At 52.2% G+C, this 24,618-nt stretch overlaps 11 protein-coding genes and 1 non-coding gene across 12 annotated transcripts; 7 read left to right on the plus strand and 5 right to left on the minus strand.

Annotated features, from left to right (window-relative positions):
- Positions 1-200: 200 nt before the first annotated feature.
- On the plus strand, positions 201-2,049 carry Z520_01817 (uncharacterized protein; the record flags this gene model as incomplete). The annotated part of the gene is made up of 2 exons (XM_016772332.1): positions 201-251; positions 319-2,049. The coding sequence occupies 2 exons, from the start codon at positions 201-203 to the stop codon at positions 2,047-2,049; spliced, it is 1,782 nt and encodes a 593-aa protein (XP_016635802.1).
- Positions 2,050-2,295: 246 nt separating this feature from the next.
- On the plus strand, positions 2,296-3,708 carry Z520_01818 (uncharacterized protein; the record flags this gene model as incomplete). The annotated part of the gene is made up of 1 exon (XM_016772333.1): positions 2,296-3,708. The coding sequence occupies one exon, from the start codon at positions 2,296-2,298 to the stop codon at positions 3,706-3,708; it is 1,413 nt and encodes a 470-aa protein (XP_016635803.1).
- Positions 3,709-4,921: 1,213 nt separating this feature from the next.
- Z520_01819 (uncharacterized protein) lies at positions 4,922-5,735 on the plus strand (the record flags this gene model as incomplete). Its single annotated transcript, XM_016772334.1, has 2 exons — positions 4,922-5,468; positions 5,578-5,735. 2 exons carry the CDS (start codon positions 4,922-4,924, stop codon positions 5,733-5,735), a joined length of 705 nt encoding a protein of 234 aa, XP_016635804.1.
- Positions 5,736-6,787: 1,052 nt separating this feature from the next.
- Positions 6,788-7,435, minus strand: Z520_01820 (uncharacterized protein; the record flags this gene model as incomplete). The annotated part of the gene is made up of 1 exon (XM_016772335.1): positions 6,788-7,435. The coding sequence occupies one exon, from the start codon at positions 7,433-7,435 to the stop codon at positions 6,788-6,790; it is 648 nt and encodes a 215-aa protein (XP_016635805.1).
- A 565-nt stretch (positions 7,436-8,000) lies between these two features.
- Z520_01821 (uncharacterized protein) lies at positions 8,001-8,762 on the minus strand (the record flags this gene model as incomplete). Its single annotated transcript, XM_016772336.1, has 1 exon — positions 8,001-8,762. One exon carries the CDS (start codon positions 8,760-8,762, stop codon positions 8,001-8,003), a length of 762 nt encoding a protein of 253 aa, XP_016635806.1.
- Positions 8,763-9,293: 531 nt separating this feature from the next.
- On the minus strand, positions 9,294-10,697 carry Z520_01822 (uncharacterized protein; the record flags this gene model as incomplete). The annotated part of the gene is made up of 1 exon (XM_016772337.1): positions 9,294-10,697. One exon carries the CDS (start codon positions 10,695-10,697, stop codon positions 9,294-9,296), a length of 1,404 nt encoding a protein of 467 aa, XP_016635807.1.
- Positions 10,698-11,152: 455 nt separating this feature from the next.
- Positions 11,153-12,130, plus strand: Z520_01823 (uncharacterized protein; the record flags this gene model as incomplete). Its single annotated transcript, XM_016772338.1, has 2 exons — positions 11,153-11,472; positions 11,521-12,130. The coding sequence occupies 2 exons, from the start codon at positions 11,153-11,155 to the stop codon at positions 12,128-12,130; spliced, it is 930 nt and encodes a 309-aa protein (XP_016635808.1).
- An 857-nt stretch (positions 12,131-12,987) lies between these two features.
- On the plus strand, positions 12,988-13,661 carry Z520_01824 (uncharacterized protein; the record flags this gene model as incomplete). Its single annotated transcript, XM_016772339.1, has 2 exons — positions 12,988-13,114; positions 13,174-13,661. 2 exons carry the CDS (start codon positions 12,988-12,990, stop codon positions 13,659-13,661), a joined length of 615 nt encoding a protein of 204 aa, XP_016635809.1.
- A 2,419-nt stretch (positions 13,662-16,080) lies between these two features.
- On the minus strand, positions 16,081-16,791 carry Z520_01825 (uncharacterized protein; the record flags this gene model as incomplete). The annotated part of the gene is made up of 3 exons (XM_016772340.1): positions 16,081-16,410; positions 16,465-16,656; positions 16,708-16,791. 3 exons carry the CDS (start codon positions 16,789-16,791, stop codon positions 16,081-16,083), a joined length of 606 nt encoding a protein of 201 aa, XP_016635810.1.
- A 1,057-nt stretch (positions 16,792-17,848) lies between these two features.
- Positions 17,849-19,894, plus strand: Z520_01826 (uncharacterized protein; the record flags this gene model as incomplete). Its single annotated transcript, XM_016772341.1, has 6 exons — positions 17,849-18,074; positions 18,145-18,378; positions 18,434-18,504; positions 18,712-18,939; positions 18,992-19,113; positions 19,162-19,894. The coding sequence occupies 6 exons, from the start codon at positions 17,849-17,851 to the stop codon at positions 19,892-19,894; spliced, it is 1,614 nt and encodes a 537-aa protein (XP_016635811.1).
- Positions 19,895-20,982: 1,088 nt separating this feature from the next.
- Positions 20,983-21,125, minus strand: Z520_01827. Its single transcript has one exon. It is a non-coding gene; the product is annotated as a tRNA-Cys (tRNA).
- A 1,201-nt stretch (positions 21,126-22,326) lies between these two features.
- On the plus strand, positions 22,327-24,515 carry Z520_01828 (uncharacterized protein; the record flags this gene model as incomplete). Its single annotated transcript, XM_016772342.1, has 11 exons — positions 22,327-22,544; positions 22,606-22,668; positions 22,740-23,122; positions 23,177-23,226; positions 23,288-23,476; positions 23,542-23,608; positions 23,673-23,773; positions 23,896-23,974; positions 24,029-24,128; positions 24,189-24,438; positions 24,504-24,515. 11 exons carry the CDS (start codon positions 22,327-22,329, stop codon positions 24,513-24,515), a joined length of 1,512 nt encoding a protein of 503 aa, XP_016635812.1.
- Between the last annotated feature and the right edge of the window lie 103 nt (positions 24,516-24,618).

The following is a 24,618-nucleotide window of genomic DNA, read 5'->3' on the forward strand; positions in this document are numbered from 1 at the left end:
TCGCTTGCCAAAAGATTCGCCCAGCCCTAGCTGGACGCTGTCTTGCGCCCTCAGTGATTTCCGACTCGCTGCAGAACTCGGCTGCTATCGATGCTCTCTCCTGGCTAAGTGCATTGCGTGCTATGACCCTAACATTCTCGCTCGTGACGGTTCTTTGGATGGATCGTGGGATTTCTGGTTCGATCTGACACTGGACGGAGATGGAGCTAATCCGGACGAGGAACTCCAGCTTGACATTTTCTCTCCTGGCTGTGAGTGCTGTTGCTTCTCCGAGGGCGGGACGTGTTCTTAAGGAACTTTGAGCTGGGTTAAGGCTAGGATGTCCGGTTTGAGAGACTAACACGACATCTAGCGGAGCCTCGAAGGCACCTGGGATCTGACAAAGTTCGGCATCTGCTTCCGGGAGATACCTCGTCGGAGACGACATTTGATAAGATCCGGGCCTGGATGACAGACTGTCTGGACAATCACCCAGACTGCCCCAAATCCCACGTTGGCAATAACAAGCATACTCCCTCGCTCCCTCGGCGACTTCTAGAGGTTGCGAATGGCAAAGTAGTGCTCCGTGAAGATACGGCGCAAAAGAGACATCCCTACGCATGCTTGAGCCACTGTTGGGGCCCTTCCCCACGACGTCCTGAAAGCACCATTCTCAAATCGAAACGGGCCACGATAGAACAATTCAAAGTTGAAGTGCCGTGGGGAAAGCTCACTAAAACATTCCAGGACGCCATAGACATCTGTCGCAGGCTCGGCATCGATTTTCTATGGATCGATTCCCTCTGCATTCTTCAGGACAGCAAGGATGATTGGTCCCTGAACGCCACCGAGGTCGGGTCCATATACGAAAACGCGGTCATCACTATTGCCGCTTCAAAGTCCAAGGAAGGTTGCCAAGGGTGCTACAGCACCACTGATCCTCGCCACCTTGCTCGGCTGGTCGAGAAGAGGAGCGATGTCTACGTTCGTTTGAAGCCACCGAGCTATCCGGTGCACGATTTTCACCTGGATCTAGAGAATTTCCCTCTGCTGGACCGCGCGTGGGTGTATCAAGAGATGCATTTGTCCGTTCGAGTTCTCCACTTTTGCGCTCAAGAGGTAATGTGGTCCTGCCGGCGCATGAGGAGAAGTGAAAGCGGCGTCAGCGATGAGGATGCGACGGACGAACTCGTTCATTTGTCGGACTTGCACGGCTGGGACCCTTCTTGGAAGACTTTGGGCAAAAATGGGCAAGAAGGCCCAAGGACTCTGTGGTATCGGACCGTGGAAGAGTATACGCGGCTGCATATTTCGTATCCAAGTGATATTTTTCCGGCATTGGCCGCCTTGACTCAACGGATGCAAATGCTAAGGCGACAAGACATGTTTCTAGCAGGCCTCTGGAAAGACACTTTTCTCCTGGATCTCATGTGGCGGACGCCGGCTGGGCCACAATTCGCAAGACCCGCCGAATGGAGGGCTCCGAGTTGGTCTTGGGCCTCTGTCCAGTGCCAAGTTGCTTGGGACCTGAGGCTGCATTTCTTTTTTGGGGCGATCGAACTACTGGACGTCCATTGTGACACCAAGGGACCGCCGGAGATGGGTGACTTCTCCTCCAGCCAGGATGAGGTTCGAATTACCCTTCGTGGACCCCTTCTCAAAGCAACTTGGAAAAAGCCATGGATTCGGAGCCGATGGCCCGTGCTCACTAGGATGGCGGAAATGAAAGATGGCAAAATGGACGTGAATCGATACTATCCGGACTACGACTACGATTTGCCCGGAGAGCACCACATACCATGGGATTCCGAGGTCTTTATCGTGCCAATTGCGGTATCGACCTTGGTTCCTGATGGAGATGACAGCAACGGGTCGAACAACAACAATCTACATTTAGCGTTGGTATTGCAAGCAAGGGGAAATGGTGGCATCTATAAACGCATCGGCTACGTCGAAATTGTCGAAGACCATATCGTGGTGGACTGGAGCCGTGAAGGATTGAAAGACCGGTTCGACAGAGTGGATGCTATGCTGAGGGCTATTCCGCCGCAGGACATCACCATCGTCTGAGGGGTCAACGTCCCTTGACTAGAGACCGAATAGATGCGCAAGGGTCTCGAGCACTTTGGTATTAGATTTCTCGATGCTACTCGTAGAGCCGCCATGATTGGCAGCAAAATTCTGCGCAAGAACGCTGATTGGCTGGACAGCTTTGTTAATGTCTGTCTCGTCGGGCATCGGCCATAGAATTCGTCCCCCTTTTAACCCAAATATCCATTTTATCCCATATAGCATTTCCCTCTCCTTCTTTCTTCGATGTCGCTCCCAGCAGTGGCCGTCTCTGCACCAGGCAAGGTCCTCTTCGCCGGTGGGTTCCTGGTCCTCGACCGCCAGCATACGGGCCTCGTGTTTGGGCTCAATGCCCGGATCCACGTAATCGTGCAGCCATGGCGAGACAACGTGCCTAACGGCCTGAGCGGGCCACACGTCCTGGTTCAGTCGCCGCAGTTCATTGATGCCAAATGGCTGTACCGGATCGACTACGCTGCTGGAGGGGTAGAGGAAGGCGCGGTCACAGTCGAGCAAGTCGGAGGTCAAGAAGAGTCTGGGTTCACCGCCAGTCCGAACAGATTCGTCGAGACGACGTTGCGGTACGGGCTGACGTATCTCTCGCACGTTTCGGGCTCGCATCATGTCCTGCAAAGCGTGAAGGTGACGATACTCGCGGACGATGATTACTATTCCCAATCGCAGTCTCAATCTCCCGACTCATTACCGGCCGATTCAGCGAGGTTTACGAGCTTTGGAGTCAAGCTGAGCGACGCTCACAAGACTGGGCTGGGATCGTCGGCGGCGCTGGTCACGGCCTTCGTCTCTGCTCTTCTTGCTTTCTACTCAAAGAAGGAGACTGCTGCTGGCGAAGAAACACAGCTGAACCATCAAACGATTCACAATCTAGCTCAGGCAGCACACTGTGCGGCTCAAGGGAAAGTGGGCTCAGGCTTTGACGTCGCGGCAGCGGTTTACGGGTCTTGCCTCTATCGACGGTTCACACCTTCGATCCTGGAGAATGTGGGCGAACCTACAAGCGCTGGGTTCGGCGAACGATTACACCGCTGTGTGGACGACTTGGATCTGGACGCAAAATGGGATGTCGAAATTGCGAGTCGTGCAGTGCAAATTCCAGAGAGCCTCTCACTGGTCATGTGCGATGTGGACTGTGGGTCGGAGACACCGGGGATGGTGAAGAAGGTCTTGCAATGGCGCAAGGAGAACATCGAGGAGTCGACGTTGCTGTGGACTGCGATACAACAAGGTCAAGGGGAACTGTGCCAAGAATTGCGGCGGCTGGTCGAGGTCCAGGGAATCGAGCACGATTTCACAGCATTGAGTGATATCATCCTGACTGTTCGAAGTCTTGTGAGGGAAATGTCGGCCAAGTCCAGAGTGCCAATAGAGCCCCCAGTGATTACAGAGTTGTTGGATTTCTGCACGAGTTTGCCGGGAGTGGTGGGAGGGGTTGCGCCGGGTGCAGGAGGGTATGATGCCGTCTCTCTGCTGGTGAAGAACGACGGCGATACAGTCAAGACACTACAAGCCAGACTGGAAGGGTGGAAGAGTCAGGATGCGAGTGGAGCGACAATCGGACATGTCAGGTTATTGGGCGTAAAGCAGGACAACGAGGGCGTCCGAGTCGAAGACCCAGGGCGGTATGGGGAGTGGTTGTAGAACTGCTGTAAGCGGATCTCAGAGGCATGTCGTCATTCCGCACCGCGCCACAGGTACTCGGTACCTCTGGGAAATAGCCGATAGGGACAGGATCGAGGCACAGGAACCAAAAGGCAAAAGAGGACGGAGTGGGTGGTCTGATAGAGTGATACAAATGGTGCGCGAGGCAAGTGTCCGTCCGGGGTTGAGGTTGCAACTGCGGGTGATTATGCGAGCGCCGGAACAGCAAATGTGGGAGGCCGTGGGAGGTGGGCGAGGGCGACGAGGCGAGGGGCTGGAGAGTGCCGGGGGCGGCTCCTTCGCTTCAAGCGTTCAGGCCCAAGGTTTTTCAGGTACAGAGTGGTACTGAGGACTTATAGGGGAGACCTAACTACTAGTGCCTGAGTACCCAGGGAGAAGGCTCACTAGCCCCCAACTTACCCGCATTATTGCCCCTAGCGATGCATCTGACAGGCACCCAATAGGCACCTCCATACCTAGGTCGTTACCCGAAGGTGCTTGCCACCCCCGGATAATGCCGCCCACTCTCTCTACCCTCGTCCCTCTGCCCTTAATCGCCTGGAATCCGTTCTTCCCTTTGCAATCCTCCACCATTCGCTACGCCTCTCTTCTCTTCTTTACCCGTGGCCAAAGAAGCAGACGACGGTGCTGCACCTCATAGTCCACCTTCCAGATCTGTTGTCGGAGGTGCATCAACCATTGTGTCTCAGTTTCAGAATATCTCCGGACCCCGTCCGTTCCAGGTCCAGGTCCGTGTGCTGCGTGCTCCGTGGCGATTGTTGGTCTGGCCGCTTCCCTCCCGCCTGCTCGAGGAGTGATTCTTGCGACACCCTCTGCGGCACAAGCGTGCACGGGCTCAATTCGGAGTCTCTCAGCTCGCATCATCACTCCAATTCGATCTCCCGGAAAGGCCATCCTTGACCCTGTTTCGCTCCAGCAAACTTGGCATGGTTTTCCCATTCTAGTCACTACTCGCTTGACTTGTTGAACATCCCATCTTCTCAGTCCTCTGTTGGAACATCTGTTGGGTCTTGCGATTCTGTTTGCGCCTCAGATGAGTTGATGACTGAAACCTCCAACGACAGCGCTGCCCACGACTCCAGCGCACCCATCCAGACCTCTAGGCTCTAGCCCGCTAGCCCCAGATAGTCCTCGGTTGCAACAGCAATCTCGTGCGCAACAACAAGACCTCTCCTCAACCACATCCGTCGACATGTCGAACCTTCCCTCGGACCCTGCGAACCCCTCCGACGCTCATCCTACCTCTTCATCTCCTCCAGAGACCATGTCCTCAGCTACGCCCGAGCCTTCACTGCCCTCGCTTGGCCCCCAAAGAACCGACACAAACACCGCCATGGTTCAATCGATGAATCCTCCTCCGCCTTCTACTACAGCCGCCGAACCCCAGCAGAAGATATCAAGACAATTTTCCACCGCGATTGGCCCTTCCACAGACGAGGCATCGCCTGCTCCCCCCGCAAAAGATGAAGCATCAGCAACTACTGCTGTAGGGCCGGCGTTAACGGTGACCCTGCTCCTGACTTCTGGAGCACGACATCCCTTCAAGCTGGACAATAAGTATTTCGCCAAGCGCAATGTCGAGGTGCCGGAAAATGATCCGTTCAACCTAAGTGTCTACAAGCTGAAGGAACTGATTCTGCGCGAATGGCGGGAAGAATGGGAGACAAAACCGTCCAGTCCTACTTCTATTCGGCTGATAAGTATGGGCAAGCTGTTGGATGACAAGGCATCCCTAAAAGGTGAGCAAACAGCCCGATGCACACGAGGCGAGGCGGAAGCCCGCGATCTCAGTCCGTTGCCTGTGCACTTCAGAACTGACTTCCGCTCCTCTGTGGGCGCGCACAACAGATTACAAGTTTTCAATCGATGCACCGAATGTGCTGCACATGACAATCAAGCCGCAAGACTACGTTGAGGAAGAAGACGCCAAAGGTGGCAAATCCACCTATTCAGCACACCGCGAGGGTGAGGGTCGAAGCCCTGGCTGTCGATGCATCATTATGTAATCTCTGTCTCAATTCACCACACATGTTATGGCCCAAATACCATTTGAAGAGGCTACGTTATCAAACATGAATTGGTTAAATACGAGTCAATGGAGCGAGCGCGCCTGAATCACGGTCAATATGCGGCGAACGACATTTTGGTCCCTTCTAATAGAGTGATCAGGAAGGATCTATGCGCTCCTCAAAAGCAACGGTGGCTCATTTAGCTTCATCGAGACTTTTTGTGGAAGACACTTTTTTTGTCCCGAATTCATGGCATGGCGTTGGTGGAATCGACGGGTTTTTGGGATGTTTTTTACTTTGAACTGGGACTGCGCAAGGACCGAGACGCAGATCCTTATTTCAATCCACTATTTCTATCTGTGAGCAGTCGCAGATGAGCCTTCCAAGGCCGTTTGGGGAGAAACACGCCGCGTGGATCACGGAAGCAGGAACGAAGGAGAAAGCTAGCGAGACGAGTTGCATCGCAGCACGCAAGTCGAGACTTTTGCTGTATATAGATGGGCATGATCGGCTGTTGGTGGCAATGGGGGTGTCATGCGTCAAATGGTGTAGCAGCCGGGGATTTGATGGGCGAGGCTGAGGCTCTGGGCCGGGGCACAGGCAGGCAGGCAGGCAGGATCTTGCAGCATTGCAATGGAGTACATATTGCGCCGGGCACGAGAAATACAACATGTTTTTGCGTCTTTTGATTCCCAGGATTGAGTCTGGTATAATGTTCGCAATTTGATTGTGACTCTTTGCACAGTCTCTTTTTCTTTTCTTGAGTATTCCATGCGGGTAGTCGCGCCCTCGCCGTACGCCGCACACCTATCGACCGACCTGTTCCTACACAAGGATAGAAAGATACCCTAGGGATGTATGCAATTCCCGGTTGGATAGCTAGCTAGCTGCCTGGCTAGCACCGCAGCGCATTGCTCCCGTATTGCCATCAGGGAGAAGGATCGAAAGCCAGCCCGACGAGAAACGCCTCTGGCTCTTTTTCGGACTTCCCATTCTTTTTCGTTGTTCTTATTCTCGTTCTTCTCGAATACGCCAGAATTCAAAGATCCTCACCACTTCCCCATCCCGACCTTCCTCTCCATCTCCTCCATCCACCCAACGCCTTGCCCATCACTCCCCTGGCCCGCAACAAACCTCAACCCGTCCTGTCCCGCATAGACATCCTCCCAGGAAATCTCCGCGTCCCTGCCCGTCAAAATGTCCTCGTGCACACCAGCGGCCTTACCCAGCACCGAGGGCCGGAACGAGTCCGCGTCCCGCACGAGCTTGAGTTCCATGCCCCGGCGCAAGGGTTCCGCGATCCCGAAGTTCCGGCGCAGGAGTTGCAGGCGTGTGGATTCCTGTGTGGCTTGCCAGTTCGCGAGGCGGGATTCGAGCGGGTGCGACGACGACACGGCCGACGGCGCTGATGGTGGGTATAGAGAGGCGCGGAGGGTGTCGTGGAGTCCTGGCGCGGAGGGGGCGCCGCGGTCGAGGGTGTCTTTGCTGGGTTTGGTGCTGCTTGTAGTGGAAGAGAGTTTGGAAGAGCTGGTGTTGGAGGTGCTGCTTGGGTGCGTTGCGGGAGGGGCGACGCGGAGAGACTGCACAAAGAGATACCGGTGCGTTAGTATAGGTTCATGTAAATAAGGCCTATCCCCTCTGATTACACAGCTTTGGGACTGCGAGGTATGTCTCTTCCAGGAAGTAGAACTCACCATGATGGATCGGCAAGGCGCAGGGTGAAAGATAGATAGATGGTTGAGGTTCAAACAAGGGCGACGGTCCGATGTTCTTCTGCGCAGGTCACAGGTTTCTGAGGCAGGGAGACTCTAGAAGTGGATGAAAGGTAGATTCGGATCGGGATAGCCGTGATCGTTACTCGAACGTTGAGAGAGTGAGAGTGCTTGTGGCTTGTGGTTGTGGAATTGAAGAAGGTCGGCCTGCAGGCATGCAATGGATGTCGCGTTCTTCATAATGCACTAGGCAACTTGAATGCTCCGCAGTAGAGAGCTGTACGGTGGAGTTTAGCTTCCCCAGTGCCCTGTCGAGTGCCTCTTTCAGCCGCTCACGTCTAGTGCATATTAATTACTGGTGGATACGGAAGAGAAGACACTGCGCAGCATTTTCCTCACTGATCTATTCGCTACATTCTCGCTAGATCTAGATCGGCCTCTCCTGTCACCCTCCCTCGTCCTGCTCACTGCGTATCCATGACCCCCTCTGAACAAAGCCGTTCAGGTCTGATCCTCCCCAGGATCTCTGCCAAAGTCAGACTGCCCTGCCTCACTGGGCTGATTCGTGCTTCTCGTGGGTGAGATGCTCGAGACCGTTGAGCAGTCTGTCCTCCGCCTTCTCCAGCGGACTGCGATCACTGCCAGGACGGGCGGCTTCTTCGTGCTTGTCGAGGGCGGGGAAATCGTCAAGACGGGAGTGCATATCCCCGATTTGCTCAACCTGCTCGCGCAGGTCCCTCTTGCCATGGTCGGGGTCCTGACTCTTCACGCCCACGGCCTCCTCCGCCTCATCCACGCCCTCCTGTTCAAGATGCTTCTGGAAGTCTCTCTTGCCATGGTCGGGGTCCTGTCTCTCTTGGTCCAGGGCCGCTTCAACCTCAAGCGGCTTCTTGACGATGCTGAACTTCACCAGTATCTTGTCCGCATCGGAATTGGCCTCCTCCGCCTCATTCACGCCCTCCTGCTCAACATGCTCCTGGAGGTCCCTCTTACTAGGCTCAGGGTCCTGTCTTTCTTGGTCCAGGGCCGCCTCCTCCTCAAGCGGCTTGTCGACGATGCTGAACTTCACCAGTATCTTGTCCGCATCGGAGTTGGCAAGATCCTCAACTTTGTCGCTACTCGGAGGAAACACATCACTTCCCTTGAGGTGCACGGCGCCGCCCACGTACCGGTGTGGTTTATCCGGGGTTGTGCAGCCGAGAGACATGCATTCGACACGTGCATCGAGGGAGTCGGGTGTCCTCACCGGGGCAGCTGCAGCAAAGGAGGTCATCAGCACTGCGGCCGCAGCGAACTTGGTGAACGCAACCATGGTGAAAGTGAGCTGTTCTTAGTTGCGGGGTTGAAGACGTCTCAGAAATATGCGAGCCTTGGACTTGAAGAGTATGAAATTCGAAAGGTGGGGATGTCGATGCTGCACAATAATGATTGCTCGTACTGGCATCCGATTGTGTCTTAGGCGGTGATAGCCAAGTCTGGAATATTGAAACTGTTAATATGTTGAGGTCCTTGCTGAGAAAGTGTTTGAGAACAGAAAACCCCGGGGGTTTATATACGTTCTTGAAGGTCCTCATCATCCGTGGTGGGAGAGACTCGAATATCGCGCATGATCAGGGCTCCACCCCAACCAAAGTTGTCCGGCCTTGTAAGTTCTTGCAAGCCCAAAGGTTTCGACGTTACCGCCTGGTAGGTGTACATGTTCCATCGGATGTGTTCGTCCTTGCAGCCCCAGTAGTCTTTGAACCATGGGTCTTGGTCGAGTCAGCCAATCAGCTGCGATTCCTCCCTCAAAGTCTGCGAGCCTTGGCCACTGGATGCGACAAGTCAAAGTGACAAAGCCCAACTAGCAGCCAAAATATCTCTCCTCCATCCACCTCTTCTCATTATCTTCGACAATCCTGGCTACCACCACCTTGATCTTGGGAAACACCGTCATCAGCCTCTTGAGACCCCGTCGCCCAGCCATGCACGTCACAAAGACAATTCTTTGCTCAGCGACCCCGTGGTCCACCAAAACCTTGACGGCCATCAGCGCCGCTCCGCCACTCGACATCTGCGGGTCCAGAAGCATGATTGTTTCGTGTTGCGCCAGATCAGGGAATAGCTTGAGATAGTGCAGTTCTGGTTCACCGGTACGGAGGTTGGATTGGATGAGTAGTCGACCTGTCAGGCAATCAGGAATTGTTCGCTTGAGCCCTGTCTCCATACAGCTTCCGCCTCGAAGAATGACCACGGCAGACACTTTGCCGGCTGATTTGAGACCAGAGTATTTACAGTCTGTCGCAGTTGTGATGTCCGTGGCGATATAGTTGTGGCAGTCGAGAGCTTTCTCGATCAAAAGAGCTGTCAGTCTGTCAAAGTAGAAGACGAAATCGACCTGGTCAGTTATGGGGTTTCGCAGGATCGTTGACACGCCGACAACTTGTGGTGTCTCGCCAAGGACCATGACGTTCTCGGAGAGGGTGTAATCTTCAACTTGCTGGCCCAGCTTTTCCAACTCTGCGTTGTGCTTGATGGACTTCTCCTTCAGGATTTGTCTAGTCTGGTTGACGATCATTTGGATGGCCATTTTGTTCTGCATACCTCGGGGTACAATCAGGTCGGCAATCTCTCTTTGCGGATCAACATATTTCTGGAAGACGGGCTTAACATATCTGAACCACTGTTTGATGACACCTTCAATGGTTCGACCTCGCTCTCTCACGTCACGCACGATCCGCCTTGACAGACAGAGATCGGGATCTGCTTCGACGAAGATCTTCATGTCCAGGAGGTCGAGCACACGTGGATCGTTCAAGGCCAGAATCCCTTCGAGGATCACAACGTGCGGCGAGTATATGGAGACGGTCTTGTCCAACCTCTGATGTTGCTGGAAAGAGTATACCGGTATGTCGGTTCTTTTCCCGTGCTTGAGATCTATCAATTTCTCCACCAGGAGATCAAAGTCGATTGATTCTGGCGAGTCGAGATCGTACTCATTTCGATGTGCCAAGGCGTTTTGCTCCGGCGTTAACGACTTGTAGAATGAGTCAATAGACAAGATGATGACCCAGGGCAGATTCAAAGACTGCACGATCTCCACCGCCAGACTTGTCTTGCCGGAGCCCGAAGATCCAGCTATCCCAATTATGCTCATGTCCGCCCATGGTGGGGAGTAGTGTGCTTTCTGAGGTATCTCTCCAGCTGCTGCCGCTTTCCGCGCAGATGCGAGCATGGAGAGATTGCTGATATCTGTAGAGCCCGACATTTCGTTGATCACCGTTGAGAGAGCGCCTCAATGCGGATTACAGGCCAGTTCAAAGTCTCTTAGCAGGGTCTATGGCGCCAGGCCAGAGCAAGTCGACGACCTTTTCAAAGAATGTCCGGGGACAATGACGAGCTCATGAAACCACATTCAATAAGTCAACGCCAGTCGCCCGCTAAATGCAAGTTCCAATAGAGCTACGAAATCACGAAAATATCTTGCGTAATGGAATATGAGGAAGCAGACACTTAGATGCTCGGTGTTGACTGGTGAAAGCTGTTCGAAGTGTGATATTGGGTGGTGGGTGAGTGGAGTGTGAGAGATGGTTGTAGGCCGGAACGGAATAACATTGCTCCCTCATACTTTTCCACGCATATTCTCCGCAATATTCTCTTCCACCGAGTCTCTCCTCTACCTTCCCAACAATGTTTCCTTTCAACCCAAGCTGATGGTCTGCAATGGACCTCAGCAACTTGTCAGCAAACTGGAAGAAACTGCAAGCGACCCTAGACACCAAGGCTGAGAGCACCCTCGCAAAGCCGTCAAAGCATGGCGTGAAACGCAAGAGGGAAGTCGTGCAGCACATCGCGCCCAAGATTTCCGCAGAGACCCCAAAGGCCAGGAAGAGATCACGCAGCCACAGGGTTATGGCTCTCAATGGCGACAGTCCTACCAAACCACCCTCGATCCAAGAAGTAGAAAATTGCGACAACCTTCCTCGTCCACGTCTTGCTGCTCGCCCACCACCGCAGAAGGTCAACGCTGGGTTGTCTCCTGAGTATGTTTGACATGTCCCTTTCAGTGCGCTCTCCTGACCCGCTTTTAGGGTAGAAATTGGCAGGTACGTCGCCCTCGATTGCGAGATGGTCGGCGTTGGACCGAACCCAGAAAGAGAATCCGCGCTCGCTCGTGTCAGTATCGTCAATTACAATGGCGACCAAGTCTACGATTCCTATGTGCTTCCACTTGAGGCCGTCACAGACTACCGAACCCATATCAGCGGGATATCACACCATCACTTGAAATCCGCAAGACACTTCAAGGAGGTTCAAGTGGAAGTGGCAAAGATCCTCAAAGACAGAGTTATAATTGGACACTCCATACGGCATGACCTAGAAGCATTGATGATTAGCCACCCTCAACGAGATATCCGGGATACTGCTCGCCATCCACCGTATCGAAAAATAGCAGGAGGTGGATCACCGCGATTGAAAATCCTTGCGTCAGAACTGTTAGGTTTCGAGATACAGCAAGGGGAACATTCAAGTGTAGAAGATGCTCGGGCCTGCATACTACTGTTCCGGAAAGACAAACCTGCTTTCGACCGAGAACATTCTAAGCGATGGCCGGCACAGCCTCCTGTGGAAAGGCAACAGGATGCTGAAGAGCAGAAGACACCTCGCAAACATAAGAAAAAGAAGAAGAGAAAGCGTTAACCGCGTTGACCAGGGCAGCGACTTATCTGAGCCAGGCGTCGAGCTGTCCCTGCTGGGGTTATGAACAGCGGGTTGGTATGTCCTCTAACTTATGGTGCCTCGGTGCTGCCGTCATGGTCGCATCGTCCCATGCTTTCGTGTCAAATGCGTTCTCACGATGAACGGGAAGATGCCGGAGAACTCCTCAAATCAGCGCCCAGCGACTGGGCATAGAGCAGAGTCCCCTACCTCTTCCTGATACAGCAGGCGGTCTCATGAACAGTGATGGCAAAGCTGCCCTAGCTAGTGCCACTCTTCGGGGCATAGTCCCTGGTTTTGAATTTCATGGCCAAACACCCTGTCTAGCACCCACAGTCTGCACGTCCTGGGCCGCCTTTTGCTCGGCGTTTGGGAGATAAGCTATCTTCAAGAGTGTCTCTAGGAAAGCCGAATGTGACGGTAGGCTGCTCAAATGACGGACGGGCCTTGTACATCACTGGACATGACGCTTCTACTGAGAACGCCCAGGCCGTAGTGCGATTGTCCAGCGACGGCCTAATCATGTGTATGTATTGTAGGTTGATATGTTGCACGCACACTTGGTGCTGCATCAAGGATTCATGGCTGAACTCTCCAAGCATCCATAAGATCATGCGTTATGCCTTTGCGTTGGAATCGTGGGGCAATAGACATTGTGGATATTTGCCCGAGGTTTATCCAGTTAATTGAACGGGCTCGACGGGTCCTTCGACGCGTCGCTCGAACAACCAAGACGCGTTTCAGATCTCAGGCTTGAGAAAACCAAGCCTTCCAATTCAACACCTCACCACGACAACCGCTAAGACTTTGTACGTTGATATTCTCCAAGGATTCTCGAAATGCTTGCCCTACAACGCTCCGGAAATGTTGAAGATAAATGTGTCGTCAACATCCTCCCTTGCCGCATCCACCACAATGGGCCAACCAAAGTGACGAAGAGATATTGGTCGCCGCAAGCGGAGAAAGGTACTTCTCAGCCTCTGTTTCTACGTATCGCAAGGATATGCTGACATTTGTCCTGGAAGACGGTACGGCAACGTCCTACTTTCGAGGTCGCCGGTTGCGAGGCAATTCCATAAAGGTACCTGCCGGGTACCGAGGTGAGAATGTCCCTAGAGAGTCCCCCAGGAAGGCCGACATTGATATGTTCGCAGGCGTCGTCGCAAAGACAACAGACCGATTCCTCCCACAACCATGCAGAATGCAGAGTGGCCCTACATATACCGCTGTGGATGAAGACATTGAGATCGCCGATGAAGAAGACGAAGACGAGCCTCCCGAGCCGGTCATGCTACTCGAAGAATTATCGACCTTCGAGGATGTTATAGTCTGGGGTCATGACGCCGTGCCAACGAACGAAGACACCTTTGTGAAAGGCATTGAAGAATGGATTGCCTTCGCCGAGGCGATCCACGGCACTTCCACGAAGCCCACTCGGCAGACCGACACCGAGAATGAAAAAAGGGAAGATGATCGAGACACACGTACGACAACGCGAGTCTCGTCGCCCTAGCTGCGATGAACCTTCAGATACTGTTGTTTGGCTCTCGACCATTCATTCTTCAATCGAATGTATTCCTCCGAACCGATGCAGCGTCTCCAGTAACCCTTGAAGATTTCGCTAGCCTCTTCTTTCTCCTTCCTCTTCCCATCCACGTCGTCTTCGGTCCATTTCGCCAGCTGCTTCCCGTCGGCGGCATATTTGCGACCGCCTTTATGATTGGCGTATCGACGGGCGCGCGTCATCCCCATCTGGATGAATTTGCGAGTCATGTCCGCCCCGACCAAATCCCCACGTTCCACGTACGATTCGAAGATGGACCACAAGACCTCGGCTGATTTCTGTGCAAGCGGAACAGTGCGAAAAGCCCAGTAAGGCAAGATGAGACTTTTGTACGGTTCAAACGACAAGACGCCCATCTCTCCTCGTGCAATTTCATATGAATATCGCAATTGCAGATCATTCAAAGCCGGCGCATCCAAAGGGCGACTTGGAGGGGCTAGGCTTTCGAGCGACGTCTTCGGCATGATTGCAGTGAAGAGCAGAAATGATCATTCCTGCAGTGGTCGGAAGTGGTTGGACGGTGAAGAAGGGGAACAAAAGCGCAGACCACTCATGACGACACTCGATTTCAATGACACGGGCGGCTTGCAGATCTGCCACCTCTGGACCAAAAGTCTGTTTTCCCTCTCGCCTTTTGGCCAACATTCATACTTTCGCCCACCAACTGAAAAGGTACGAATTCCTGGTGTGAGGAGCAATCTGGATCCGACACCACCTGCCTACCTAGGTAGCCAGGGTCTGGACTTTGTCATTCGTGCTATATGGCGGCTTGGGAGGCTACGCAGTAGACGAAAGCCTCTTGTTGCTGCACGTCGTCGACGTCGTTAGTGATAAGGCGCGGTCTTCATGTGGGGAGTGTCATCCATGCCACGAGCTGACCTTTGAAGACCCTGATCTCTCAAGCGAAGCTCATGGGTGACAAAAACCATTGCTACCACAGTCGTGGCCGGGCCTGGAAGAGTCGAAATAGGCCCAGCACATGGGCGGCGCGTGGGGCTGCTGAACAACCTTGAAAAATACACGTGGGAGCGAACAAATCAACAAGGCATTTCCTCAAAGGAGATTCAATGCGGCTTTCGAGCTTGCCTGCGCTGACTCGCATCATGGCTTCTTCCTGTTGGTATCACGTCCCGTGGTTATAGACAGCACAGGTTGGAAGAGTCGTCTGAAACGCGGACCAGGCTGTCACCCATCAAACAATCGAATGCTTACAAATAAGGCCAATGCAAGCGTTGAATGGATCATCGACTGGAACGCCAGATGGCACAACCTTAGATAATAATTCATGCAAGCCACAAATAGCCGTTTTAGGGCAGCGACAATGCCTTCATCCCACGACATACTTCCAGGTCACACAGATTGGTCAAACAGCTTCGTCAATTATTAGATCCTTGTTCAATTCACATTATCCGAATACCCGAACGTGCCCAAGACAGGGAGAGGTTCATGAGAAGCAATATTTAGGCATGCAGCCAGGGGCCTCCCTCGACCAACCGGCTTCACGATCAATACCGCACTATTCGCCGTTAGCATGCCAGATAACCGTTGGCTTCGTGTTTGATTGCCTACTTTACGAGTCCGGTGGGAGTTACTAAGCGCTCGCCTTCGGCGAAGTCAGCCAGCCTTCACGACCAGCCTTTTTTGCCTCCGGCCCTCCGGCCTGGCGAGGGAGAAGTACTAAGCGTCCCGCTGCGCTATTCACGGCCAATCAGATACCTCTTCGGCTTCCAGATGAGGAAGCGGCACTATCGCTTTTCAGTGTAGCGCTGGCGGCTTGAAGGTTTGGCGGAGCATAACCCCACAACCATACCTAGGTACTCTGGGTGTTCAGGCTGGCCTCTGGAAAGTTTCCTCGCCATTGAACGGCAAAAGCAACTGTTAGCTGCCTGGACATGGCTTTTACAAGTACATACCTTTCGCTGGGCTTGGCTAGGAAAGACTTTTTTTCGTACAGCGAGCGGGAGACGAGCTCGCTAACGCAGCAAGAGACTGCCCGCTAGGCTGCCACAGAAGTAGTTCACGGATGGTACGTGCTGTGGCAGACCGCGACAGACACGCATCTGTTGAGTTAAGCGAAGCTAATGTTGCCATACGATGTATATATTACACTGATATCACCTGAGGCGCGATCGAGCTTCTGAAATGCCTGGGGATTGCTCTGTGGATTACCCCGACTCGCACCAGTCATAAGCTGAACTCCGGGGCCCTGAAAACAGCGGCTACACACAATTGCAGCCCTTCAACAGTATGCGACGGAACTTCTCGCTCCCAGGGATCATTTTCGTGGTTCTCGGTGAAGCTCAAACCTCAGCCCTTTACGTGCTTGGATCGCAACTCTGGGTATCGATGCGCCATAAGTCCCCATTGATCATGAGGTATCAGATGTATCTTCCGCACGCCAATACAGCTCTGAGGGAGTGGGTGACATGAAACTCGGGCCGTCCAGCATCCACCCGCTCTGATCATCCATTTCGTTGACATTTGGGCTTTGTACCTCTTTGAGGAGCTGATTCTCCGTCTCTAGCTGGAGAATTATGGCCTTGAGTCGCTTGATCGTGTCGAGGAGCTCGCGGTTGTGGTGGGCTAGAGTCCGCAGCTGTGAGTTATTCGCAGCCAAGGTCGATGATGCAGCCTTCAGCTGAGCTTCTTTGCGTGCTCGATATGCTCGCTGAGCTTTTCTGTTTTGTGCGCGTCGCCGCTTGGTGACTTTTCAGCAGGTCTTCCTCGCCGCCGTCTGTTTAATGACACATACCTCGCTTCGAGTCTGAACCACTTCACATTCCCTGCCATGCTGGTCCACCACCACAAGATGCACGTCACTAAGCGTACGATCTTCTTGTGCTGTTGATATCGAGAGACTTTCACTCCGAGGAAAGAAATATGGTGGTGTCAAGGCGACCAAAGACGACGTTTCAGAGGCAAGAGGAAGCACTATGGCCGTTTTCTAAGAAGGGTCAGCTTTCCCCGTATGAAGGAGCTCCAAGAACATATATACCTCGTTCCAGCTAGGAAGCTCGGGGGTGCATGTTTCGTCAAAACCGAGAAGCCCGCTCTCGTTGACGAGGTTGAGGTTATCCATATGACGAGGGGACGGCTTGTGTCGATGTCGCCTTACTCGGGCGCATATCGACGCTGAGCGAAGGAGTTTCATGCTTCGAAGCTGCAATCTCTCAATCTTTTAAAATTATGTTGTTTATGTTGTTTGTTTCGGTGATCCTATCCTTGGGGTGGTAATCGAGGCGACGAGTGACCCATAGACCATCTAGCCCCAGGCTGCGGCGAGTCATTAGGCTCAAAGTGGTGTTTGTACCCAGGGTCGGAGCTGGCTTCGTCTCGTAATCCGCGAATTACCTCCGTATTTCTTTGAGAGACTAGGGTGGCGATTAAAGGACTACTCACACCATGCAGGCACGGGATCAATAGAACCTGCCCGTTCATGGGTGCACCACCAACGGCCGTACACGCGGGTGGCGTTCAAGGGCAGACTCTACCGATCACTTACTAAACAGAGACATCATGTCTGGGTGGAGGACTACCTGGCCCGGCGTATCCTGGACATGCGGTGCGGTGGGATCGTTAAAGTGGCATGTGGATGTGACAATACCTGACGAGGCTGCTAGCTAAGCGAGGCCTCTCGATTGCTGAAAAATTTACTGCTTGGTCAGGACTAGCACACGAGGTTGGGGTCCGCAGCTGGCGAGCGTCAAGACCGCTGAATCTCCCCGCCAGACTCATCAGAGATGTCTCGCTTCAGCAAATCACGAACACATCAGCAAAAGTCACAACGCATGACAAGCTGGAGGCGCAGAACAAGTCCCGCTAACCGGGACACCCTCCATCTTCACCTTGGGCTTGGTTGGCGCGTCCACAGACTGAATTGGTCCCACCAGGAGGAGTATCTTCAACGATCCCGTCCCGCACCTAGAGACCTAGGGGCTGTTGTGCCCTGCAGCCGCCACCGGGTACAGGGGATCCTATCTCCACGTTTGTCTCGTTGCTTGACTAATAATTGAGGTCATCATGATCTGCTCATCTCCATTACTCACTTGTACATATGGACTCTGGGTCTTCCTCGCTTATGGTGTCAAATCAGTCAGCAAAGGACAGTTGAAGAAAGTGGTCGGCAGACTTACACGATGCCCTATCGTCGAGTGTTCGTCTGCTATACCCATCCTTCCCAGTTCCAAGACAGACAACACCGCAACCAGGTCAAGTCATATGTGTCTACCAGAGCATATTGGATAGGACGACGGGGCTGTCTGGGCGACAAACATGGATCTTCTCAAGAGACCCAAGAAAAGAGAGCAGAAGAGACCCCATTGGAGTCAGATGAGGAAGCCTCTTCGCTCAGCTTCATCAATTGTGAGTCTTCAATTTGACTTACTTAGTCTGATATCTTTTTGCAGCCTTGTGACTTATGATGATGCTGCAGTCCCTACCGAGAATCAAATCCTGGCCGAGAAGCGATCAGGACCCATCACCAGAAAACGAATTGATGCCACAAGTCACAGACACGCAATAATGGAGGAAAGGGATTCCACTCTAAAACTCAATGACGACAAAAGGTTTCGAACCTTCCTGGAGGCATCACCATCCACAACGATAGACTCCCTACCGGGAATCCTGCATCGGCATTCTCAAGGGTTTGCTGCGGCCAACGAATTCTGTAGGTCAATCGCCCACGTTGTGTATTTGTTGTACTCACCGGTGCTCTCGTGCAGATCTCGAAGCGGTCGATGCCAACTACGCTCCGATATCTCAGGTCTTCGACGTTGTCAACATACTCGGAAATGTGAGTCAACTTCTGCTTTGCCTCGTTTTCGATATTGTGGTCACCATAGCATGAAATACTATCTCAAAAACGCCGGAAGGGATGAAAATACCTTGTCTGCCAGGGACTTTCAATGTCCCAATGAGTCAGGCTTTCCCGCCCCAACCACCAACATGGCCGTTTGAATGAACTCGAAACATAGTGACATGTACTCACTGACGCGAACAGAACTACTACAGACAAATGCAAGATGAAGATGCCCTTCACGCAGGTGTAGCTGCAATGCAGGTCGTAAGAGGCACATTCTTGTCTTCTTCCTCACAGAGCGGGCTTTCCGAAGAAGTTCTGCGATTCGTCCAGATCGCCATTTCGAAGCTACGGGAGCGAATCGCAAGACACAATTACTGCAACGATGATGCAACCATCATAATAGTCTTATTCCTGACGCATCTAGCTGTATGTCTTGATCCTGGTTCCAACTTCTTGATATCAGTGCTTACATTCAAAGATGGTATTCAAAGATATGGCTGCATTCCGAATGCATCGAAGGGCGATTAGAGATATGGTGCAGTCAAGGGGCGGTCTTGACAAGCTGAACCGAGATATGTCGGTCAGGTCAAGCGTGAAACAGTACGTCCCTATGCATTATCCGCGGGCGAATTGCTTACTGTGTTCCAGGTTTGAGACCTGGTGGAGCCGGCTACATGGAGATCCTATGTTCGCCGAGCACAAGACTGCCCGTATCGTGTTCTGTCCCAAGCCACCCTTCACGGCCGAGATTCGAAAGATCATTGACAGGATCCCGCCAGGCTTCCAGCGACTTGCCCAAAATGGAATCTTCTCGATGGATATGATCATTCTCCTCGAGAGGATTGCACACTACCAAAAGCTAGGCCTGACCGATAAATCTTCTGCACGTCCTAGACGACACAATGACTTTGATGAAGCCTGTCCCTCACTTCGCATACCTGGACCGAACCTGGAGAGATATTTGAGCTTCTCCTTGTTGTTATATTCCAGCATCACTTTCAGTCCGAAGAGAACTCTTCTGGAAGCATGCCATTTGGTTTTTGGCATCCCTCGGTCGCTTTTGACGAAGGAGCTCACCTTGTTCTCCGGCAGTTCTCCAGACGAAACAAAGTGCCTTATGTGGATGTGGCTGGTTCTCATCGCATCCTGGACCGTTGCAAATAGGACAAGGTCCAGCTCGGGGACTTCGCTGTCGCTCCAATTGGTCAAAAAGTATCCTGAGTTACGCCCTTGGACGGGAGTGAAGGACATATTGCAGGAGTTCTTTGCATCTGAGGCACTGTTGGAGCCCCTTGAGCCCCTTTGGAGAGACTATATCGGTCTACACGGGCGTGTAGATATAGATCTAGAACCCAAGCTGGGTGAAGTCGGCGAGGTATAGGTCAGATCTAGCCGCCTGAGGAGCTGCTTTTACAGTTGTAGTGAGTAGCCGCTTTGAGATTTAAACTCCCACAGAAGTGATCTGGCTCCAAAAATTGGCTCGGCACCAGGGATTTCTTTCAGTCGGCTTTCTACCGGCGTTGTCAACTAGTCAGTCAACCACTAGTCAACTGACTATTGACTATAGTCACAGCCTCTGACTGACTGACTAGTGACTATAGTCAAAAACTTGGTATACACTAAACCTATTTCATAATATCACTAAATATTCAGTCCGAGGCTCACCTTCGCAATCTAGGATATTCCGATCCAAAAGCCTTTCAAGGGGCGCGCAGGATTCGAGGACTGCACAGGACATTACTCCCCCATCGAATGCCAAGACAGCGAAAGAAATCGTCCGGATTTTGGTTGGAGGCTGGTCTCAAGCCTGATTGTCTATGGGTTGAATACTCGAATTGCTATTTTGATTTGAAAAGTATGGAGGTCTTGATAGAGAAGGCTGGAAAATTGGTGGAATCGATCCTGTCACCTCGTTCGGGCTGTTGGACGGTGATTGCAGACTTCTGCCGCTGTCTACCTGGTATGTGGAAAGGTGATTCTGCTACGAGCGAAAAGAACGAATCTAGCAAACCTCATAGGCCCTGCCCTCATATCAGCTTGTGTAGGGTGTTGAGGCTGATGAACCCCAATAGTCCACACTTGGAACGAACTACACTGGTCCGCTCCAGATACTGGTGCTCTCTACGAACTTCTACAGCACTGGAATTACAACTACGCACAATTCTAGCCAAGAGGAGGCAATTCGGGCTGATCATAAGCGTTGATGATGCTAGCGTCTCTTGACAAAATAGACAAATTGAAGCACATCTGGGATTTGTCCTGAGCTGAACGTCCGTGGTGGTGCCTGCACAGCTTTGTCAGTTAGCCAAAAGTTTGTTCCGACCCTTCTAGGAGATGTACCCCAGTCAGCTTGTCGGTCATGTCCGCAGGTTTCTGAGACCCAGGCCTTGGCCTTTCTGATGAAAAAAAAGGCCAAAAGCTTAGCTGAAGAGGGCCTTATCTGATAGGAAAAACACCAAAAATGTTATATGCCTCCAACAAGATTCGAACTTGTGATCTTCGCATGTATTGCGTTTGCGCATTACAAGTGCGACGCTAAATACAAAAGTCAGTTTTCAGACCGTGAGAACTGATAGATTGCATTTATACCGTTACCCCTGCGCCATGAAGGCCGAATTGTCGCCGGAAGACTGTATCGTCGTCGGCGACTTCATTTTGTCCAATTTTAGGAGATTTTTCGGGTTTGATATACAAAAGTGAGGTGTGTTGAAAATGTGGGGAAATGCGGAGAAAGCGACTAATAACCCATTTTTAAGCTTTACTAATGGGGTCACAAGTAGTCACAGAGAGTGGATAACTTTCTTTGACCTCTCTCTTTGACTAGTATAGCGTCACCCAGTAGAAGCGGTGGAAAGAAGTCTTTGTTAACCAATGTTGCCAACTCCTACTTACCCCTAGACGTCACTCCCTGTCAGCCTTCCATCCGCATAACTATCCAAGAAGGCAGGACTCCCCTAACTATCCAAGAAGGTAGTCAAAAGTGTTACAAGCCGCTTTACAACACGTGAGGTGTCAACGAGCAAACCCGAGGTGGTTTACTTGGTGAAATATCAGTGGGACTGTCGTAGCTGAGACTGGAAACCAAGAGTAGAGCATGCGACCTATACGTAAAGCGTTTAACCGAGAGGAACTCGATTATTTGTGAGCGAAGTTGACTACAGAGAAAAGCTATGGAGAGAGTGACGACTATATACTTTTCCCTGTGTGCCAGAACAGGCAATGGATATTCTGCAATGTGGTGCAATGTTGGCATGTGCAACATTGTCAACATTGGATGTTTCCTAATTGGGTAGTACCGTGACTTTCCTCAGCCTTGCCATCGAGGCTGTATGTTCGGTTGACCTTCCTTCGTTCGCAGCGTACCCTGGCCCTACCCGGGGTCTGTTCCGTAACAAGACAGTCGTGTTCACATGATGGAATGTCAACGAGTTTCTTCCCTTCTCTTACGCCTTTCCTTATCCATATCCTGTCTTCTACCTTAGACTGGAACACTTAGAGCTTTAATCGACCGACACAAACAGAATTAACACGGCGTTGCCTCCCCTATTCTCAGATGGTAAGCATCCACATCCGGAGAATCGGCACCACAGCCGAGGCTTAATTTTGAGACTTCAACATCTCTACCAATCACGACTGTGGGCAGGTACCGAGGGCTGTCGATGGGGGGAAATACCTGACTCTGCCTTTTTTTAGGTCGACTGCACCAGCCCAAGGTAGAATGGACAAATTGCATGACTCGGGATACGAGTCGATGTGACTTTTCCTTCCAAGGTGTGTAGGTTTCTTGTCTCTTGTCTCCTTAGACCAGACACGATGACCAAGACAGACGGCGTTCCAGAAGTCTCCCAATCCGAATGCTACGATCAACAAGCTCTCGGGGTGGTTGCCCCAGATGGCACTGTCGACTTACAGGAGAAGGCGGTCGAGGTACCCGTGGCAGGGAGGCCGTTAGCACACAATTCGGTACCGTTGATGGATTTGGAGAGAGACATCGTTGGCTGGGATGCAGTAGACGACCCTGCTAACCCGAAGTGAGCGAGGCCTATACCTCTGATGGCCGTTGGGATTCATTTGTTAACCTACCACTTTCAGAAATTGGAACAGGAAGAAACGAGACTTTTTGATGTTGCAGATGGCCACCATGGCGACAATCAGGTGCGTTTCTTGGGACACACGGAATAGCGGGCTGGACAATCGCCAAATGGGTTGCTGACTTGAGCCCCAAGCCCCATGGCATCCTCATTATGTGCTCCAGGTATAGAAAGTACGATGAAGGACTTACACGAGTCGTCTCAAGTACTTGGATCTCTCATGATCACCATCTACGTCCTCGGTTATGCCATCGGTCCGTTGTTTCTGGCGCCTCTCTCTGAGATCTACGGTCGATATCCAGTGGTCATGATATCGTCCTGGATATTCATGGCCTGGCTCCTGGGATGTAGCTTCGCGCCCGACATGCCGAGTCTCATCGTGATGCGGTTTCTGGCTGGAGTCGGTGGATCAGCCATCATCACCATCTCGCCCGCCGTCGTGGGAGATCTCTATCCCGTCGAAAGACGAGCTTTTGGTTCGGCCATCATTGTGGGAAGCCAATCTCTCGGTCCTATAGGTGGGCGGTAATACTTAGACCTGTATTGTTTCAAAGACTGACGCAAAGTCGCAGTGGGACCAATTTGTGGAGGGTTTATCACGGAATACCTGAGTTGGCGATGGGTACGCCATTCCTGGCCATTTGTTGAAGATTGGGAAACATTCTCGCTAATATCGACCCCAGTCATACTGGATCCTGGTGCTTTGTGCTGGATCTACCACCGCAGTCATCACGCTGTTCATGCAGGAATCCAACGCAGTCGTCCTTCTGGAGCGAAAAGTACGAAAGATGAGGAAGACGCTTGGGAGATCTGAGCTGGTGTCAGCAGTTCAACACCGCATGTCTGCTCATGAACTGTTGAAAGTCAGCTTGGTCAGGCCACTGAAGTTAAGTCTTGACAAGAAGACGATCGGAATGCTGGCTGATTTTGACCTTAGCTGCTGGCCAAATCCCCAATTGTCTTATTCATCAGCATCTATGTTGCGACTGCCTATGCCTTGCTGTGTGAGCGCTCTTACTTTCCACCGTGATTGACAAAATGCTTGTTCTTGGACTGATCACGATGCAGATCTAATGTTCACCACACTCCCAACCGTTTTTGAAGACGCGTACGGCTGGTCTCTCCAGCTCACCGGCCTCTCATACCTTGGCCGTGAGTCTTCACCCTGCGTTCCATACTAGTGGTCACGATCTGATAGCTGACCATCCACGCAGTCGGAATAGGGACATTTGTGCGCATTGCCAGCTTGACCCCTTCTCGAGACATCTTTCTAACCGCACCGCCTCATCAGATTTCTTTATTTGCTTTGATCAAGTACAACGACGCACAAGTCGTCAAGCTTATGAAGAAGAACAATGGGGTCTTCGAGCGTGAGGATATCGCCCTTCCGCACGTACTTTCCGTGTCAAACTGACGCTTTTCAGCTGAAATGCGACTGGCCACGACAACGTACTGCGGAATCATGCTGCCGATGTCTCTGATATGGTATGGCTGGGTAACAGACAAACGCGCTCATTGGTCAGTGTTTTCCCAGCATCGAAGAGGCCCAGACTGGACCAAGACTGACTCACCCTGCCCGACCAGGGTCTCGGCTATTGTGGGCACCGTGCCTTTCGGTATTGGCATGCTCGGGCTCTTCCTTCCATTGCAGACCTATATGGTCGACGCTTTCCCGCTTCATGCAGCCTCCGCTGTTGCTGCCCCAACAATCATGCGTTCGCTCTTCGCGGCATTCTTGCCCCTTGCTGGGCCACCGCTCTATCAGAGCTTGGGCTTGGGCTGGGGCAATACTCTATTGGGCCTTTTGGCCTTGGCCATGATTCCCATTCCCATGGTATTTTACAGGTATGATATATCGGGCATACCCTGTGAGGGCTCTTTGCACTAATTTGTTGTTAGGCATGGCGGTAAAATCAGGAGAAAATTCCCTGTCCATTTATGACGGGGGTTTGTTGGGCAGAACGCAGAAAGTTGTTGGAAAAATTACATAGATGTGATCCTAAAGGGCCTCTTA

This window comes from Fonsecaea multimorphosa, assembly GCF_000836435.1.
Source record: "Fonsecaea multimorphosa CBS 102226 unplaced genomic scaffold supercont1.3, whole genome shotgun sequence".
Lineage (NCBI taxonomy): Eukaryota > Fungi > Ascomycota > Eurotiomycetes > Chaetothyriales > Herpotrichiellaceae > Fonsecaea > Fonsecaea multimorphosa.